Source organism: Ictidomys tridecemlineatus, chromosome 16, assembly GCF_052094955.1.
Source record: "Ictidomys tridecemlineatus isolate mIctTri1 chromosome 16, mIctTri1.hap1, whole genome shotgun sequence".
Taxonomy (NCBI): domain Eukaryota; kingdom Metazoa; phylum Chordata; class Mammalia; order Rodentia; family Sciuridae; genus Ictidomys; species Ictidomys tridecemlineatus.
The window spans coordinates 13,233,192-13,252,509 of NC_135492.1; the positions used below are offsets into that span (position 1 = coordinate 13,233,192).

At 39.2% G+C, this 19,318-nt stretch overlaps 1 protein-coding gene across 1 annotated transcript in view; it reads left to right on the top strand.

The window, feature by feature from the left end:
• Positions 1 to 13,136: 13,136 nt before the first annotated feature.
• LOC144371205 (uncharacterized) overlaps positions 13,137 to 19,318 on the top strand; it is a 60,464-nt gene continuing 54,282 nt past the window's right edge. Inside the window, exons 1-4 of the mRNA XM_078033635.1 lie at positions 13,137 to 13,140; positions 13,234 to 13,335; positions 14,117 to 14,274; positions 14,615 to 14,833. Of these exons, the coding sequence (XP_077889761.1) occupies positions 13,137 to 13,140; positions 13,234 to 13,335; positions 14,117 to 14,274; positions 14,615 to 14,833 (483 nt within the window). The remainder of the gene's footprint in view (positions 13,141 to 13,233; positions 13,336 to 14,116; positions 14,275 to 14,614; positions 14,834 to 19,318) is intronic.

Consider the following 19,318-nt stretch of genomic DNA (forward strand, 5'->3'; position numbering starts at 1 on the left):
ATATCCCATGACTATTAATGTATTATCCTGGTCATAGAACTTATTTCAGCAAGTCCCTGTGGTGGGGGACTATCATGTGTCTTTAACAGTAAAACGGTTTCCACAAATAGTTAAGAAGCACTTAAACTCCTTGAGTTTATTAGAATTCTTTTGTTTGCTATCGTCATTGATATTATTTAATTTTCTTTCTGATAGGGTTTTATTTTACATTTCTTGGGTTTCTAAAGATGTTGGATTCTTTTTATTCTCATTTTGAACATACGGGTATCTCCTGTACAAATTGGCAGCTCAAGTCTCCTCCCTGAATTTCTTCTCTAGTGGATTTCAGACTTTCCGGACCCTGAGAATCACAACTCCCTATGCCCTTTTCCTACCCAAGAGGGCTAGAATCTGCAGGGGTCTCAGGTTTTTCTTCCCCCTGAGCTTTTCCTTTTTTTGGGGGGGGCATGGGGAGCATAGTGGATTGAACACAGAGATCCTTTCCCATTGAGCTACATCCCTCGTACTTTTTATCATTTATCTCCTGTGCTCACTGCAAGAAGGTGGTGTGAGCCTATTCTAGAAAGAAACGGGAAGCTGTGGTTTTCATCCTTTTTCTTCGCTCCTCTTGTGGATCATAGTCCGTGGAAGTGCTTGCACACAAATGTGAAGCCCCTCCTTACTGATCTAGGGAGATTTGCACATGCACAGTTGCCATTGCTCCCAAAGTTTGATGGGTTAGGATGGAGTCAATTGAATGGAAAAAAATGTTGGGACTCTCAGTGCCTGGACATACTCCTTCCAGAAAGAACTGGTCAGGCCTGAGAGTTATTACTGAGGTAGGGGGCAGAGGGCTCAGGCAGGGCTGCCAGGGTAGACTGCATTTCTCATGTCTACCCTTAGGGACTGGCTAGAGAGGAGCTCAACTCTTTTTTATATATATTTTTTAAATTTTATTTATTTATTATTTTTATTTGTTGTTCACAACATTACAAAGCTCTTGACATATCATATTTCATACATTAGATTGAAGTGGGTTATGAACTCCCAATTTTATCCCAAATGCAGATTGCAGAATCACGTCAGTTACACATCCACAATTTTACATAATGCCCAATTAGTAATTATTGTATTCTGCTACCTTTCCTATCCCCTACTATCCCCCCTCCCCTCCCCTCCCATCTTCTCTCTCTACCCCATCTACTGTAATTCATTACTCTCCTTGTTTATTTTCCTATTTCCCTCACAACCTCTTATATGAAATTTTGTATAGCAATGAGGGTCTTCCTTCATTTCATGCAATTTCCCTTTTCTCTCCCTTTCCCTCCCATCTCATGTCTCTGTTTAATGTTAATCTTTTCTTCCTGCTCTTCCTCCCTGCTTTGTTCATAGTTGCTCTCATTATATCAAAGAAGACATTTGGTATTTGTTTTTTAGGGATTGACTAGCTTCACTAAGCATAATCTGCTCTAGTGCCATCCATTTCCCTGCAAATTCTATGATTTTGTCATTTTTTATTGCTGCATAGTACTCCATTGTGTATAGATGCCACATTTTTTTTTATCCATTCATCTATTGAAGGGTATCTGGGTTGGTTCCACAGTCTAGCTATTGTGAATTGTGCTGCTGTGAACATTGATATGGCAGCATCCCTGTAGCATGCTCTTTTAAGGTCTTCAGAAAATAGTCCGAGAAGGGCAATAGCAGGGTCAAATGGTGGTTCCATTCCCAGGTTTCCCAGGAATCTCCAAACTGTTTTCCAAATTGGCCACACCAATTTGCAGTCCCACCAGAAATGTACAAGAGTACCCTTTTCTCCACATCTTCTCCAGCACTTGTTGTTGTTTGACTTCATAGTGGCTGCCAATCTTACTGTAGTGAGATGGTATCTTAGGGTGGTCTTGATTTGCATTTCTCTGACTGCTAGAGATGGTGAGCATTTTTTCATGTACTTGTTGATTGATTGTATATCCTCCTCTGAGAAGTGTCTGTTCAGATCTTTGGCCCAATTGTTGATTGGGTTATTTGTTATCTTATTGTCTAATTTTTTGAGTTTTTGTATACTATGGATATTAGGGCTCTATCTGAAGTGTGAGGAGTAAAAATTTGTTCCCAGGATGTAGGCTCCCTACTTACCTCTCTTATTGTTTCTCTTGCTGAGAAAAAACTTTTTAGTTTAAGTAAGTCCCATTTGTTGATTCTTGTTATTAACTCTTGTGCTATGGGTGTCCTATTAAGGAATTTGGAGCCCGACCCCACAATATGTAGATCGGAGCCAACTTTTTCTTCTATGAGATGCAGAGTCTCTGATTTGATATCAAGCTCCTTGATCCATTTTGAGTCAACTTTTGTGCATGGCGAGAGGAAGGGATTCAGTTTCATTTTGTTGCATATGGATTTCCAGTTTTCCCAACACCATTTGTTGAAGATGCTATCCTTCTTCCATTGCATGCTTTTAGCCCCTTTATCAAATATAAGATAATTGTGACTTTTTGGATTAGTCTCTGTTTATTCTATACCATTGGTCCACCCGCCTGTTTTGGTACCAGTACCATGCTGTTTTTGTCACTATTGCTCTTTAATATAATTTGAAATCTGGTATCGCTATACCGCCTGATTCACACTTCCTGCTTAGAATTGCTTTTGCTATTCTGGGTCTTTTATTTTTTCCATATGAATTTCATGATTGCTTCATCTATTTCTACAAGAAATGCCGTTGGGATTTTGATGGGCATTGCATTAAACCTATAGAGAACTTTTGGTAATATCGCCATTTTGATAATGTTAGTTCTGTTTATCTATGAACAGGGTATATTTTTTCATCTTCTTAGATCTTCTTCTACTTCTCTCTTTAGGGTTCTGTAGTTTTCATTGTATAAATCTTGCACCTCTTTTGTTAGGTTCATTCCCAACTATTTTATTTTTTTGGAGGATATTGTGAATGGAGTGTTTTTCCTCATTTCCGTTTCAGAAGTTTTGTTACTGATATACAGAAATGCCTTTGATTTATGCGTGTGTGATTTTATATTCTGCCACTTTGCTGAATTCATTTATTAGTTCTAGTAGTTTCTTTGTAGACCCTTTTTGGGTCTTCTAAGTATAGAATCATATCATCTGCAAATAGTGATAATTTAACTTCTTTTTTTCCTATTTTTATGCCTTTAATTTTTTTCATCTGTCAAATTGCTCTGGCCAGTGTTTCGAGAACTATATTGAATAGAAGTGGTGATAGAGGGCATCCCTGTCTTGTTCCAAATTTTAGAGGGAATGCCTTCAACTTTTGTCCATTCAGAATGATGTTAGCCTGAGGCTTAGCATAGATAGCTTTTACAATGTCAAGGTACATTCCTGTTATCCCTAGTTTTTCAAGTGTTTTGAACATAAAGGGATGCTGTACTTTGTGGAATGCTTTCTCTGCGTCTATTGAGATGATCATATGGTTCTTATCTTTAAGTCTATTAATGTGGTGAATAACATTTATTGATTTCCATATATTGAACCATCCTTGCATCCCTGGAATGAACCCTACTTGATCATGGTGCACAATTTTTTAGATGTGTTTTTGTATTCGATTCGCCAGAATTTTATTGAGGATTTTTGCATCTAGGTTCATTAGAGATATTGGTCTGTAGTTTTCTTTCTTTGAGGTATCTTTGTCTGGTTTCGGAATCAGGGTGATGTTGGCCTCATAGAATGAATTTGGAAGAGCTCCCTCTTTTTCTATTTCCTAAAATAACTTGAAAAGTATTGGTATAATTCTTCTTTAAAGGTTTTGTAAAACTCCGCTGTATACCCATCTGGTCCTGGGCTTTTCTTGGTTGGTAGTCTTTTGATGGCTTCTTCAATTTCATCCATTGATATTGGTCTGTTCAAATTGTGTGTATCCTCCTGACTCAGTCTGGGCAAATCATATGACTTAAGAAATTTATCGATGTCTTCACTATTTTCTATTTTATTGGAATATAGGTTTTCAAAATAATTTCTAATTGTCTTCTGTATTTCTGTAGCATCTGTTGTGATATTGCCTTTTTCATCCCATATGTTAGTAATTTGAGTTCTCTCTCTTCTTTTCTTCATTAGCATGGCTAAAGGTCTGTCGATCTTATTTATTTTTTTGAAGAACCAACTTTTAGTTTTGTTAATTTTTTCAATAGTTTCTTTTGTTTCAATTTCATTGATTTCCGCTCTGATTTTAATTATTTCTTGCCTTCTGCTACATTTGCTGTTGTTTTGCTCTTCCTTTTCTAGGGCTTTGAGATGAAGTGTGAGCTCATTTATTTGTTGGTTTATTCTTTTTTTGAGGAATGACCACTAGGCGATGAATTTCCCTCTTAAAACTGCTTTCATTGTGTCCCGTAGATTCCGATATGTTGTGTCTGTATTTTCATTTATCTCTAAGAATTTTTTGATTTCCTCCTTTATGTCTTCTGTAAATCATTGATCATTCAGTAACATATTGTTCATTTTCCATGTGATGTAGGATTTTTCCTTCCTTCTTTTATCACTGATTTCCAGTTTCATTGCATTATGATCAGATAAAATGCATGGTATTATCTCCACTCCTTTATATTTACTGAGAGTTGCCCTATGGCATAATATATTGTCTATTTTTGAGAAGGATCCATGTGCTGCTGAGAAAAAAGTATATCTATTTGATGATGGTTGATGTATTCTATATATGTCAGTTAAGTCTAGGTTATTGATTGTGGTATTGAGTTCTATAGTTTCTTTATTCAACTTTTGTTTGGAGGATCTGTCCAATGGTGAGAGAGGTGTGTTGAAGTCACCCATAATTATTGTGTTGTGGTCTATTTGATTCTTGAACTTGAGGAGTATTTGTTTTATGAATGTCGCAGCGCCATTATTTGGTGCATAAATATTGATAATTGTTATGTCTTGTTGGTGAATGGTTCCTTTTAACAGTATATAATGTCCTTCTTTATCCCTTTTGATTAACTTAGTCTTAAAGTCGATTTTATTCGATATGAGGATGGCCACCCCTGCTTGCTTACGAGGACCCTGTGCGTGGTATATTTTTCCCATTCTTTCACCTTCAGCCTGTGTATGTCTTTTCCAATCAGATGTGTCTCTTGGAGGCAACATATTGTTGAATTTGTTTTTTTAGTCCATGATACCAGCCTATGTCGCTTTATTGGAGAGTTTAAGCCATTAACATTCAGAGTTACTATTGATATGTGGTTTGTACTTCCATCCATGTTTGATTATTTATCCTTTTCTTAAAAAATCTAGTTTGTTTCTCCATGATTATCTTTCCCCTCGCCCTCTGTCTTTACAGAGGCACTTCCCTCTGATGGTTTTGGTTACTGTTTTTCATTTCTTCCTCGTGTAGTATTTTGCTCAAAATTCTTTGCAATGCTGGTTTTCTGGCTGCAAATTCTTTTAACTTTTGTTTATCATGAAAGATTTTTATTTTGTTTTCATACCTGAAGCTTAATTTTGCTGGATACAGAATTCTTGATTGGCATCCATTGTCTTTCAGTGTTTGAAATATATTGTTCCATGACCTTTTTGCTTTCAGTGTCTCTGATGAAAAATCCATTGTTAACCTTATTGGTTTACCCCTGACTGTAATCTGTCTCCTTTCTCTTGTAGCTTTTAATATTTTCTCTTTGTTGTATATATTGGATATCTTCATAACAATGTGTCTTGGCACTGGTCTACTGTGATTTTGTGTGCTCGGTGTCCTGTATGCATCTTCAATTTGTATATCTGTTTCTTTTATTATTTCTGGAAAGTTTTTTGTAATTATTTCATTCAGCAGGATACTCATTCCCTTGGTTTGAATCTCTGTACCTTCTTCTATCCCGATGACTCGTAAGTTTGTTTTTTTTATGTTATCCCATAGCTCTTGGATGTTTTTTTCGTGATTTTTTACCAGCCTTTCTGAGTTGGCTAGACTCTTTTCAAGATGATGTATTTTGTCTTCATTATCTGACGTTCTGGCTTCTACTTGCTCCACTCTGTTAGTGGTACTCTCAATTGAGTTTTTAATTTGGTTTATCGTTACCTTCATTTCTAGAATTATTGTTTGATTATTTTTTATAATCTCTATCTCCTGATAAAGATGATTAACTTCTTCTTTTATCTGTTTATGTAATTCATTCTCAATGTGTTCTTTCACTGCTTGAATTTGCTGTCTTGTATCCTCTTTAAGGTTCCATTCCATCTGTCTAAGGTGTTCCTTGAGTTCTTTATATGACCATTTTTCTGATGACTCTAGGTCCTCCTGAATATTTAGGCTGTCCTGCATTGTTTGTACTCCTTTTCTTCCTTGCTTTTTGAAGCTGCTCATGTTACTTCTTGTTCTGTTTGACTGCTGAGTTACTATTTACTTCTATAAATTTATTTGATGCTTGGGAGTAAAGGTATTAGAAGGGAAGGGAAGAAGTCACTAAAGAGAATGAGAGTAAGCTGGTAGAATTCAAGGAAGGGGGGATAAGATAATAGAAAAGAAATGAAAAGACAAAAGAAGAAAAAAATAGGAAATAAAAAAAATTTAAAAAACAAATAAAAAGAAATTAAAATTAAAATTGGAAGAAAAAAAATTTTTAAAAATTGTAAAAAAATTAAAAAAACAGAAAGAAAAATGAAAACCCCAAATCAAAATTTAAAAAAAAAAAAAAACTAATAAATGCAGTCTTAGAGTTCGATTAACTTCTCTACCAGTAGGTGGCGCTGTGCCCACAAGGCCAAGTTTCTTTTATCAATACGCGTGAACCAATCACTGTGCAGCAGCTCCTGCTCCCAGACTGGGCGAGTCTCCAATCCTGGGTGCCTAGGGCCTCCTCTTGTGTCTAGTCACTTCCCCACTTTTCCTCTAGCCAGGCCCCTCTCATGGGTGCTGCTCACCACAATACTGGGTACACGCCAGGTCTCCTGCTCCCGGGAGCTCTGTTGTCATGAATGACTGGGCACACTCTTCCAGTTTGCCATTCCCTCAGACCCTAAGTTTGTAGAGCTTGGGACTGAGAATTCTCAGCGAATTTTACTGCCCCTCCAGTAGCCACACCCCCGGTAGCTGGTGCAAGAGACCTCAGCTGTCAGCACTGGTGGGAGCGGCAGTTCCGCGCCTCGGGTCCTGCGCCACATCTAATTTCCTTGGTCTGGCTATCATGCTCACGGGTGAGCTGGGAGGGGCCCTTAAGGTTTCCCCGATGTGTGGAGGGGGAAGGCTAGGGAATTACACACCTTTAGCCACAGGTTTCAATGAAGTTATCTCCTCTGCCGCAGTCTGATTACATCAGTTCTCTACCATGGTGGTATCTCTTGCAAATGGCGACAGTTTGTTTCCCTTTGCCAGGTGACCAATGCAATGGGTGGGTCCTTACTGTCTCTCCCAAGCCCCGTTTCAAACCTGTGGCCACTACCTATGAAGGCTCGGTTGGCATTTACCTCCGTAAAATCAGAAGGGCTGACCGGTTGTTTCAGCTGGATGGATTAGTGCTGAGTCACAGCTGTTTGTCTGTGGGAAGCAGGCGAATGGGAGCTTGAATTCAGCCGATCTGGGTTCAGTGTGTGTTCTGAGAGGCCCAGAATGCTCGCCCCAGATCCACGTCAGCTCAGCATTGCCTAGTGATCCTGTGCAAACAGATTTAGGCTGTTTACAACTCCCTATGCCTGCACAGCATAAGAGGTCAGAGACTTGATTTCTCCGCGCCCACTGCCATGTTCGTGAATCTCAGGAGCTCAACTCTTATCAACCACAGTTTGCAGATCATGCTGGCAAATTCCTTCTAGGGATAAACTGGGACCCTTGATCTCACTCCCCTTCTGTTCTGGTCCCATGGATAAAGCTCATGACCCACCACAGCCATAGAAAACCGCCTCTTTCTTTTCATCCTGATACTTGTGTATATCCAGCTCTTTCCTCTGTGAGCACCAGAGAAATTGTGTTTCCAGCTACCAGGCATTTAGTGTCCAATGTGCTCCATTTGTGACCCCAATCAGTCTTCCTCTACCCTGGGTGACACAGAATTGGGGTATTCTGTCCCAATTATGTGGAACATTGCTCAAGGCAGGACTAATGCCCAAGTGTCCCTCAACTTTGACTGCTCTTGGGATGGTAGATATTTTCTCAGTGGTCCAATGCATATTTCTCTCAATTTTTGTATAACTTTATTTAAGAGGGACTCAAAGTAGAAGTAGGTATTTATTTGATGTATCCATGTGTGGAGAAAATCCAGGAGCCTCCTATTCTGGTATAATTTTGAAACATAATCTTACTCAATATGTGCTTCTTTGGGGGTACTGGAGTATAATCCAGTACCACACATGTCTTTCACCCAAGCCCTACCAGTGCTCTGCACCTCCAGTTCTGACACCTCCCTTCATGCTTGGTTGCCTTGTTGATTCACATCAAATCCTCTGCTGTAGATAGTTGAATTTATCTAGGCCTTTTCATCACACTTAATAATGAAAATGACATTTACATACATATGGAGTCATCTATAAAGTTTCTACATTGTGATTTTTTTGGTCCTGAACTTACGGCAATATGATAATTTTATAATATGCATTAGTTCCTGCTAAGGATAGCTCCTGATTTAGCTCTTAGAGTTCAGACTTCTTGGCTAATTTCATATCAATTTAACCTTCCAGGAGAATTTTTAAACTCTCTGCTTTGGTCCCTTCTTCAATGAAAAGGAAATCATGGTGAAATTTTGATGGGGTGTTATCATAGATGAACCTTAAGAAAGCGACCGTCTTTATAAGGAGGAATTTTATCATTCAATCTCTTATGTGCTGATCTGTATTTGCATTTTTTCAAATTCTGCAGGTGTCCTTTTAAAAATATGCTTATATGTTAAATGTGACATTTATGTGTCATCGATATAAAACTGACACAATGTGATATTGCCTTTTTCATCCCGTATGTTAGTAATTTGAGCTCTCTCTCTTCTTCTCTTTGTTAGTATGGCTAAGGGTCTGTCAATCTTACTTATTTTTTTAAAGAACCAACTTTTTGTTTTATCAATTTTTAAATGGATTTTCTTGTTTCAATTTCGTTGATTTCCACTCTGATTTTAATTATTTCTTGCCTTCTACTACATTTGCTGTTGTTTTGCTCTTTCTTTTCTAGGGTTTGGAGATGAAGTTATGTATCTATCATCTATCTATCTATCTATCTATCTATCTATCTATCTATCTATCTATCTATCTATCTATTTATTTTCAGTGCTCGTGGTAGCTCTACCACTCAGCTACATACTGATAGAGACAGGTAGCATGCAGACATGATTGATGGGATCATGCAGATTAGGGAGTCATTTTATAAACCTGCCCTCTGTGCAGACCCCAACTTTTTTTAGAAATGTAATTTACCTAGAGCCCTGCCTGGGTCACGTCGATGTGCTAGATTCCATTCCTCAGCCAACAATCAGTGATTTATGTGAGCAATACAGGTTTCTCTACCAGTGAGAACACAAATTACGCTGGTGGGGACAAGTTCTGGGACACTTTCACAGACTAGATTCCAGAACTCAAGAAGATAGAATGATTGCACCTAACCATCAAATGTGTAAGAACCATTCCAGACCAGTGTGGGCCAAAGTGACCTAGAGTTGTCCTGGATCTTTGGCATGTCAACTTCCTTTTCCTGTCAGTAGTGGGCACCTGCTAACTACTATTTCAGACACATCCCTCACTATGTCTGGTATTAGTTTATTTAAAGACATAGAAAAGGGAAGAAAGGACACTCTCAAGCTGGAGTGTCCTCTCTGATAGTATGTTGTTCCCTATTTTCCTACTGGTCCCAGAAAAGGTCAAATTAGAACTGGTCAGGGCAGAGCAAGGTGACTTGAGAGTTGCATTTATATATTTAGAATATCATCTTAAACTTTTCATAATAAGTTTTTTCTATTGATTTTTAAAAACTAAATGACAGCACAATGCATCACAATTCCTATTACACATATAGAGCACAATTATTCATACCTCTGTTTGTATATAAATTATGTTGACACCAATTTTTGTCTTCATACATGTACTTTGGATAATGATGTCCATCACATTCCATCATCCTTGCTAATCTCCTGCCCCCTCCCTTTCCCTTCCACCCCTCTGCTCTATCTAAAATTCATCTATTCCTCCCATGATTCCCCTCCATACCTTACTATATAGTCACCCTCCTTATATCAGAGAAAACATTTGGAATTTGTTGTTTTTGGATTGTCTAACTTCACTTAGTATTATCTTCTCCAATGCCATCCATTTACCTGCAAATGCCATGATTTTATTCTCTTTTGTTGCTGAGTAAAATTCCATTGTGTATATATAATGCATATTTTTTATCCATGCATCCACTAAAAGGCATCTAGGTTGGCTCAACAGTTTAGCTATTATGAATTGTGCTGCTATAAACATCGATGTGGCTGTGTCCCTATAGTGTGCTGATTTTAAGTCCTTTAGGGTCAAGTGGTGGTTCCATTCTCGATTTCAAAGGAATCTCCATACTGCTTTCCATATTGGCTGCACCAATTTGCAGTCCCATCAGAAATGTATGAGTGTACCTTTTCCCCACATCCTCGCCAACACTTATTGTGTTTGTCTTCATAATAGTTGCCATAATAAAGTTTTATTACAGTAAATTCACACACACACACACACACACACACACACACACACACACACACACTGTTTCCTTTGGTGTCCCTGGACAAGACCATGTGGAGTAGGAACCTACAAATATGATGCAATCGTACTGCCAGTTAAGAAGTCGGACTTGGTCCATGGGCAGGCCTCTGGTATCACCCACAGCATCTCCCATAACCTTGAGGAGCAAATCGGGTGTGAGTGCTAGAGTTGTCAGAGAAGCCTCACTGTTTCCTCCCTCCCTCCTGCTAGTGATTTCTGGACCAATATACTTTGCTCTACTTTGATTATATTTTATGTATTATCTAAAATCATCTCTGGCTTTTTAAAAAATTTTTATTTTTAAATCTGATCTTTATTTTTAAAAATAATTTTTAGTTGGACAGGATACCTTTATTTTATATATTTCTTTTTAATGTGGTGCTGAGGATTGAACCCAGTGCCTCACAGGTGCTAGGCAGGTGCTCTATCACTAAGCCAGAACCCCAGTCCCTTGTTTTTAATTTCAAAATTTGTGGGCATTCCTGCATTCTGGTGATTTATGAACCTTCTCCTTTGAGGTTCAGTGCAACATTCTTCTTGGTATCCAGCATTTCTGCCCCAACCAGACATGTTCTTCGGTTCTTTATGACCTCAAGTGTTGCTAGAGGAATTATTAAAAGCAAATAGGGTATTGTTTTCAGGAAGGAAGTCTTAAGACAATGCTTGTTATTCGATTTCTATTTTTACTTATGTATTTAGCCATGGACTCATATGGTTTTTGTCGTTATCCTCAAATGTGGTCCACAAACCAGCAGATTTCAGAAACTTTTCATGTTGACAGCTATTGTCAAATGGTGGCATTCTGATTGAGGCACATTCGAATGAGGGTAAACATTAAGATGCTTCTAAAGTGCTTATGAATTTTTTTTGGCTAGAATATTGCAGAGGGCTTTACCAGTTTTCTGCCACTCTGCTTATCTCATTGGTGTTGAAAAACCTCTCAGATGCAAGGAATGCACCCTAGAGGACAGCTCCTGCAGGTGGCCATCCATTCAATTCTCCATCCCCCTTTAATTGGGTGTCAAGTGCCATTGGATTGTTAATTATTGGGTAAAATCCAGTGTTTTATCCCCAAGAAGCCTAATGTCTAGCTTGTTAGTTTTGTCTTTTTTTGATAACAAGACAAAAACCACTGGGTTGGTTATTCACTTTTCCTTGCCTCTCAAGACAAATCTGAGCTCCATCCAGGGACCTATATCTAATGGCACTGGTAGCTTAAGAAAATTTCTAATTTTCTTTAAGAAAACTAATAGCAAGAATAATTTCCCTCATGGGGGACAGAGGGGTTATGGCCCCAAGGTGTCCCCAGCTCTTTTCTTCTTCTCACCCCCATAATTTCCTCATCATGGGCAAGACAACCATGTACTGCTCATCCCTGGAATCCTGGGCATGTGGTTTTACCTTCTCAGTCTTCCATCTAGAGAAATGTTCCCATTTCACAAATGCAGCAAAACTGATCCCCCAAATACCTGGGCTGCTGTTACTGAGAAGCAAAAGAAAAAAATACTGAAGATAGGGATTGGGGCTGGGGCTCAGCTGTCGAGCACTCCCATAGCACGTGCAAGGCCCTGGGATCCATCTTCAGCACCACAGAAAAATAAATGGATAGAATAAAGGTATTGGGTCTGACTCCAACTAGAAAAAATATTTTTTATAAATACTGAAAAGGCAATGGATCTAGCAGGTTGGGAAATGCAAATTGAAACTGCATTGAGCTTCTCTTTCACTCCAGTCAGAATGGCAATTATCAAAAATACAGAAACAATAAATTGGTGAGGATGTGGGGGACAGGGAATGCTCACACCTTTTTGGAGAAACTGCACATTGGTGCAACCCTTATGGAAAGCAGGATGGAGATTCCTCAAGAAACTAGCATTGGAAACACTTTAAGACTCAGTTATCTCACTCTTCAGCATAAAGAGGATAAAATCAGCATACTACAGGGACACAGCCACATCAATATTTATGAGAGAACAACTCACAATAGCTAAGCTATGGAGCCAGACTAAATGCCCACCAACAGATGAATAGATAAAGAAATTGTGGTGTGTATAAACGGTGGAATATTACTCTGCTTTAAAAAAGGATGACTTCATAACTTTGGCCAGTAAGTGAATGGATCTGAAGATTATCATGCTAAAGTAAAATAAGGCAATCCCCCAAAATCAAAAGTCACATGTTTTCCATGACATGCATTATCTATATCACAAGGAAGGTGAGGGCAAGAAGAGAAGTTCTGTAGATGAGATAAAGGGGAGCAACGGGAAGGGAGGGGAGATAAGAACAGGAAAGACAGTAGCATGAAGTGACCATAATGTTTCTATTTAATTGTATGAAAATACCTAAGTGAATCTACCCATCATGCCCACTCACAAGAATGGGGTCCTAAGGAGAATAAGGTATATTTTTTGTTTGGATAAGTTTACCATAATGGATTCTATGGCCATGTATAACTAAGAAAAAACAATAAAATAGAAAAAGACTTAAAAGTACTGAAAAGGACCATGGGTACAAATTGATAGCATCCTAGCCACATGAGAAAATGTCTTTAGGTACATTCCAGAATTTTCTAAACTGCTCCTCCATTGGATTATGCCAAAGGTTTTAAAGCCTGTGGGAAGGTGGAGGTTCAGGGTGCTGCATGGAGAAGAAAGGACTCCTTCCTCCACATTCATCTGCACGTGCAGAGGTCCCAGGGGGCAGGTAATCTCGAGGCCTCCATGATTAACTAAGGCAGAGAGGAGCAGGGTGCATTGGAGTCTATGGAGTTATTTACCAAATTAGGAAAACCTGGAATTGGCTTTCCTGGACTACCAATCAAACCCAAATTGTTTTTCCTTAAAGAGAGAGACCCTTGAGCCCATCTTAAGGAGAAGTCTTTTGTCTATTATGTGACTTTTTGCAAAACTGAACTGGTGGGACAAGACCAGAGCTCTCTTTGAAAACACATCAGCTTTGTTTGCATCAAGACAAGAATGAAGGGTCTGTCTTTTTTTTCTTTTTTTCTTGTCAAGTGCAGAGTATTCAGCTGATACTAAAGATGCACACCTGGGCAGGGGGTCTCTGGTTTTTGGAGGAGGCAGGATCCCATTGCCTGGGATCCAGGCAACTGGTGGGAACCAAGGAGAGTACCAAGGGTGGCATTGATCTTTGCAAGGATGTTATCCTGTGGCCACCGCAGGTATTTCTCTATAAAAGAAAGACAAAAAAAAGTGGCATACGCCTGTCATTGCAGTGGCTGGGGAGGCTGAGGCAGGAGGATGGGGAATTCAAAGGCAGCCTCAGTAAAAGCAAGGTGCTAAGCAACTCAGTGAGACCCTGTGTCTAAACTTCAAGCTAGGGCTGGGGAAGGGGCTCAGAGGTCAAGTCCTCTGAATTCAACCCCCAGTAGCCAGAGAGTGAGGGAGCCCGGGTGCAGGTGGGGTTTACTCAGGTCTGTGCTCTCCGGGTCTCTTCTGTGCTGATCTCCTTACTCTGCCTCCAGCTCAATGTGGACTCCAGATACAGAGTCAGGTCAGGTGCAGGAAAATCAGCTCTCATGCTGCCAAGCCGGTGGGAGCCTCCTCCAAGGAGCCTTCCAGGCCCCTCGTGAGCCACCACCAGCGCAAGCAGTTCCCAAGGGGTGAAAGGGGACTTCTGCTTGTAGAATTTTGCACAGATGAACAGAGGACAAGTCAGCCTCCCTAGGATGCTCTGGGTGGTCTTATTATAGGAGGAGGCCCAGGTGGTGAAACTTTCAAAAAATGACTTCAATTTCCTGACATCAAAACCCAACAGAACTTAGAATTCTGGTCACCCTGACCCTAACCCAATGCCCAGACCTCAAAAGGAAAAGAAAAAGAAAAAATGCTCTACCCAACCCTGCCATTCTGGCCTCCTTCTTGCCTGGAGCATATATCACCCCACTGTCACTCAATAAGAAGGCACCCTGTGCTCTGGTTGCGGGGGAGAGCAGAGACTGACTGACGCCCTGTCCAATCAGAAGCCCCCGTGCCGAGCTCTGTCCAATGCTGAGCGCAGCCAGAGAGCAGGGGGCAGGCCTCCGTGGCTTGGGATGGGATTTATTTCTCCCAGGTCCGGGCTTCTAGGATTCCTGCAGTTGGAATCCAGGCTTTGCTCTGTGCCCGGGATCCCGCGTGGGCTTGCCATGCAGGAGCTGAAGTTCTCCAGGACAGGTTTGGCTTCTGTGCACCAGGAGATGGTGAGTGTGCAGTGGCACCTGGTATCTGGACAGGGAGGCTCAGGGGGAAGATGAAGCAGGGAGCCTGTCTGGCCGGACACACTGTGGCAGGAACCCAGTTGGCCAACCACAATTCCGGGTGCTCTCTGCATCCACAGGTCTGAGCCCCTCTGGGACAGCGCCCCTCAGTCCCACGCCCCCCCCCATGTGGGGAACGTGACAGTGGCAGAGACCCCTCATAACCTCCCTATCCCCTGGGGGCAGCCTCAGGCCCTGCTCCAGTCCTTATCTGGCAGGTTAGCGCTGCTGCCTGGCATCTTCCCGGGATGTGGTGATTGACAGGTGGGACCACTAGAAGAATCCAATCTCCTAGCCCAGCGATGGCACACACCTGTCATCCCAGAGGCTGAGGAGTGGGGGACAGGCTTATGGAGGAAGATTGCGAGGTCAAGGCCAGCCTTGGCAACTTGGCGAGGCACTTAGAGACCAGCTAGATGAGACCCTACCTCTAAATAAAATGCAAAATCCTTCAAACACTTTTTTCCTGTAGGAGGGGAGATGCTGTGTACAGGGACCCTGCTTATTCCTGAGCTAGTTTTGTGGAGTTTATTTGTTTTGTGTTTTTGTACTTAACAGAAAGGTGCTTTACCACTGATCTCTGACCCCGGAAGTTTATAGTTTTTATTCTGAGCGCTGGTCTAGCTACATTGCTGAGGATGGCCTGGTTAGGGTTTGATTGATAATGACTTTTCCTTTGCAATTAAGTGTATGATTATTACATCCACGTGGGTCCGTGGGTGGACTCTGTTGACGTCATGATTCCTTGATGATAATTGTAACAGTTATTCCAAATTATATCAGGAACCTCCTATTCTGGTATAATTTTGAAACATAATCCTGCTCAACATGTGCTTCTTTGGGATGCTGGAGTATAATCCAGTACCACGCACGTCCTGCCCCCAAGCCCTACCAGTGCTCTGCGCATCCAGTTCCCACACCTCCCTTCATTTTGGGTTTTCTTGTTCATTCACATCAAATCCTCTGCTGGAGATGGTTACATTTATCTAGGCCTTTTCATTGCACTTCATAATAAAACTGACATTTACATACACGTGGAGTCATCTATGAAATTTTTGCATTGTGATTTTCTTGGACCTCAAATCACTGCAATATGATAATTTTATAACATGCATTAGTGCCTGGTAATGATAGCTCCTGCTTTTGCTCTTAAGAGTTTAGAATTTTTGGCTAATTTCATATCCATTTAACCTTCCAGGAGAATTTTCAAACTTTTTGCTTTGATCCCTTCTTCAATGAAAAGGAAATCATGGTGAAATTTTGATGGGGTGTTATCAGAGATGAACCTGAGGGAAGCAGTCCTCTTTAAAATGAGTCCTATTATCTATTCCTAGGGTGTGTGATTCACTCTGTTTTGTGGTGATCTGTATTTGTATTTTTTTTTTCAAATTCTGCAGGTGTCCTATTAAAATATGTTTATGTGTGAAATGTGACATTTATGTTACATCAATATAAAATTGACACAGTGTTTCATAGTATTTGTCCAACTGTATGTCATATGGCAAACAAAATGTGGCTGATTGCCAGAAATGGTTATTTCTGGATGGAATTTCCAGGGTATCCTATTACTGAATTATATCCTCAGCCCTTTTTAAATTTTTGTTTTAGAAAATTAAATTTTTAAATGTTTTTTTAATTTATTTCTTTAAATTACTATTACTTTTTAAAAAATTAAGGCAGAGTTTCACTCAGTTTCTGGGGTCAGCTTATCAATTGTGATTTCACCTGCCTAAGCCTCCAGAAGACTGGATATATCAGGTGTGTAGCACCACATGCATCCCATCTCACAATTTTTTTTTTCAGATTTTTTATCGTCATGATTTATTTTTTTTATTTTTTATGTTTTTAAATATTTTTTATTATTTTTAAAGATAAAGGATAACAGTGGAATGCATTATGATCCTTATTACACATACATAGCACAATTTTTCATATCTCTGTATATAATGTATGCTCACATCAACTTGCACCATTATATATGAAGTCATTTCTTTCTGCATTACAATTATTAATACACAAATATATCACAATTTTCATGTCTCTGTATATAAGATATGTTTACACTCAAATCAAGTCTTCAAAAGTGTAACTTGAATAATGATGTTGATCGTATCATTGTATAATGAAAACCATCACATTCCACAATCCTTGCTAATCCCCTTCCCCCTCCAATTCCCTCCCACTCCCCTTCCCTATCAAGAATTAATCTAATCCTCCCATGCTCTCCCTCCCTACCCCACTGTTAGTCACCCCCCATATATCAGAGAAAATATTTGGCATTTGTTTTTTGGGGATTGGCTAACTTCACTTAACATAATATTCTCCAACTCCATCCATTTACTGGCAAATGCCATGATTTTATTCTCTTTTAGTGCTGAGTAATATTCCATTGTTTATTTATGCCACATTTCTTTATGCATTCATCAACTGAAGGGCAAACAGGTTGGCTCCACAGTGTAGCTATTGTGAATTATGCTGCTATAAAAATTTCTGTGGCTGTGTCCTTGTTGTTTGTTGTTTTTAAATTTTGGGGTATAGTTGAGAAGAGGAATAGCTGGGTCAAATGGTGGTTCCATTTCCAGATTTCCAAGGAGTCTCCATACTTATTTCTGTATTTGTTGCACCAAATTCCAGTTCCACCAGCAGTGTATGAGTGTATCTTTTCCCCCACATCCTAGCCAATGCTTATTGTTGTTTGTCTTCATAATAGCTGCCATTCTTACTAGAGTGAGATGGTATCTTAGAGTGGTTTTGATTTGCATTTTTCTGATTGCTCGAGATGATGAAAAGTGTGTGTTCAGGTCCTTGGCCTATTTATTGATTGGATTATTATATTTTTTTGGTGTTAAGATTTTTGGGTTCTTTATATACCCTAGAGATTAGTGCTCTTTCTGATGGATGAGGGGTAAAAATTTGCTCCCAGGAAGTAGACTCTCTATTCTGTTGTTTGTTTGTTTTTTTTTTTTATAAAAAAACTTTTTAGTTTGAATCCATCCCATTTGTTAATTTCTGGTTTTAATTCTTGTGCTATAGGAGTCTTATTAGGAAAGTTGTGTCCTAATCCCACATGATGAAGTTTAGGGCCTAGTTTTGCTTCTGTTAGATGCAGTGTCTCTGATTTAATTTTTAGATCCTTGATCCATTTTGAGTTAACTTCTGTTAATGGTGAGAGATAGGGGTTCAATTTTATTTTGTTGCATATGAATTTCCAGTTTCCCCAGCACTATTTTTTGAAAATGCTATTCTTTTTCCAGTGCATGTTTTTTGCACCTTTGTCTAATATAAGATAGTTGTAATTTTATGGGTTAGTTGATGTGTCCTCTATTCTGTACCATTGGTCTACCAGCCTGTGTTGGTGCCAATACCATGCTGTTTTTGTTACTATGGCTCTGTAGAATTATTTAAGGTTTGATATAGCAATATCACCTGCTTCACTCTTCTGGCTTAGAATTGCTCTAGCCATTTTGCGTCTCCTATTTTTCCAGATGAATTTCATGATTTATTTTTCTATTTCCATGAGGAATACCATTGGGATTTTGATCAGAATTGAATTAAATCTGTATAGTGCTTAGGTATTATGGGCATTTTGATAATATTAATTCTGCCTATTCAAGATCAAATTAAATCTTTCCGTCTTCTAAGGTCTTTGATTTCTCTTTAGTGTTCCCTAGTTTACATTGTATAGATCCTTCACCTCTTTTGATGATTCCCAAGTATCTTTTTCTGAGGATATTGTTAATGGGGTAGTTTTTCCTCATCTCCTTCTCAGAGGATTTGTCACTGATATACAGAAATGCCTTTGATTTATGGGTGTTGATTTTATATCCTGCTACTATGCTGAATTCTTGTTATAGAAGTTTTCTAGTTGAATTTTTTAGGTCTTATAGGTACAGAATTATATCATCAGCAAATAGTGCTAATTTAATTTCTTCTTTTCCTATACTTATTCCTTTAATTTCTTTCCTCTGTCTAATTGCTCTGGCTAGTGTTTCAAGAACTATGTTGAATAGAAATGGTGAGAGAGGGCATCCCCGTATTGTTCCAGATTTTAGAGGGAATGCCTTTAGTTGTTCTCCATTTAGAATGATGTTGGCCTGGGGCTTAGTGTAGACAGCCTTTACAATGTTGAGGTAAGTTCCTGTTATCCCTAGTTTTTCTAGTGTTTTGAAAATGAAGAGGTGCTGTATTTTTTCAAATGCTTTTTCTTCATTTATTAAGATCATCATATGATTTTTATGTTTAAATCTACTGATGCGATGAATTACATTTATTGATTTCTGTATGTTTAACCAAACTTGCATCCCTGCGGTGAACTCCACTTGATCATGATGCATCATTTTTTTAATATGTATTTGTATTTCATTTGCCAGAATTTCATTGAGAATATTTTCATCTGTTTTTTAGAGAGGTTTGTCTGAAGTACTCTTT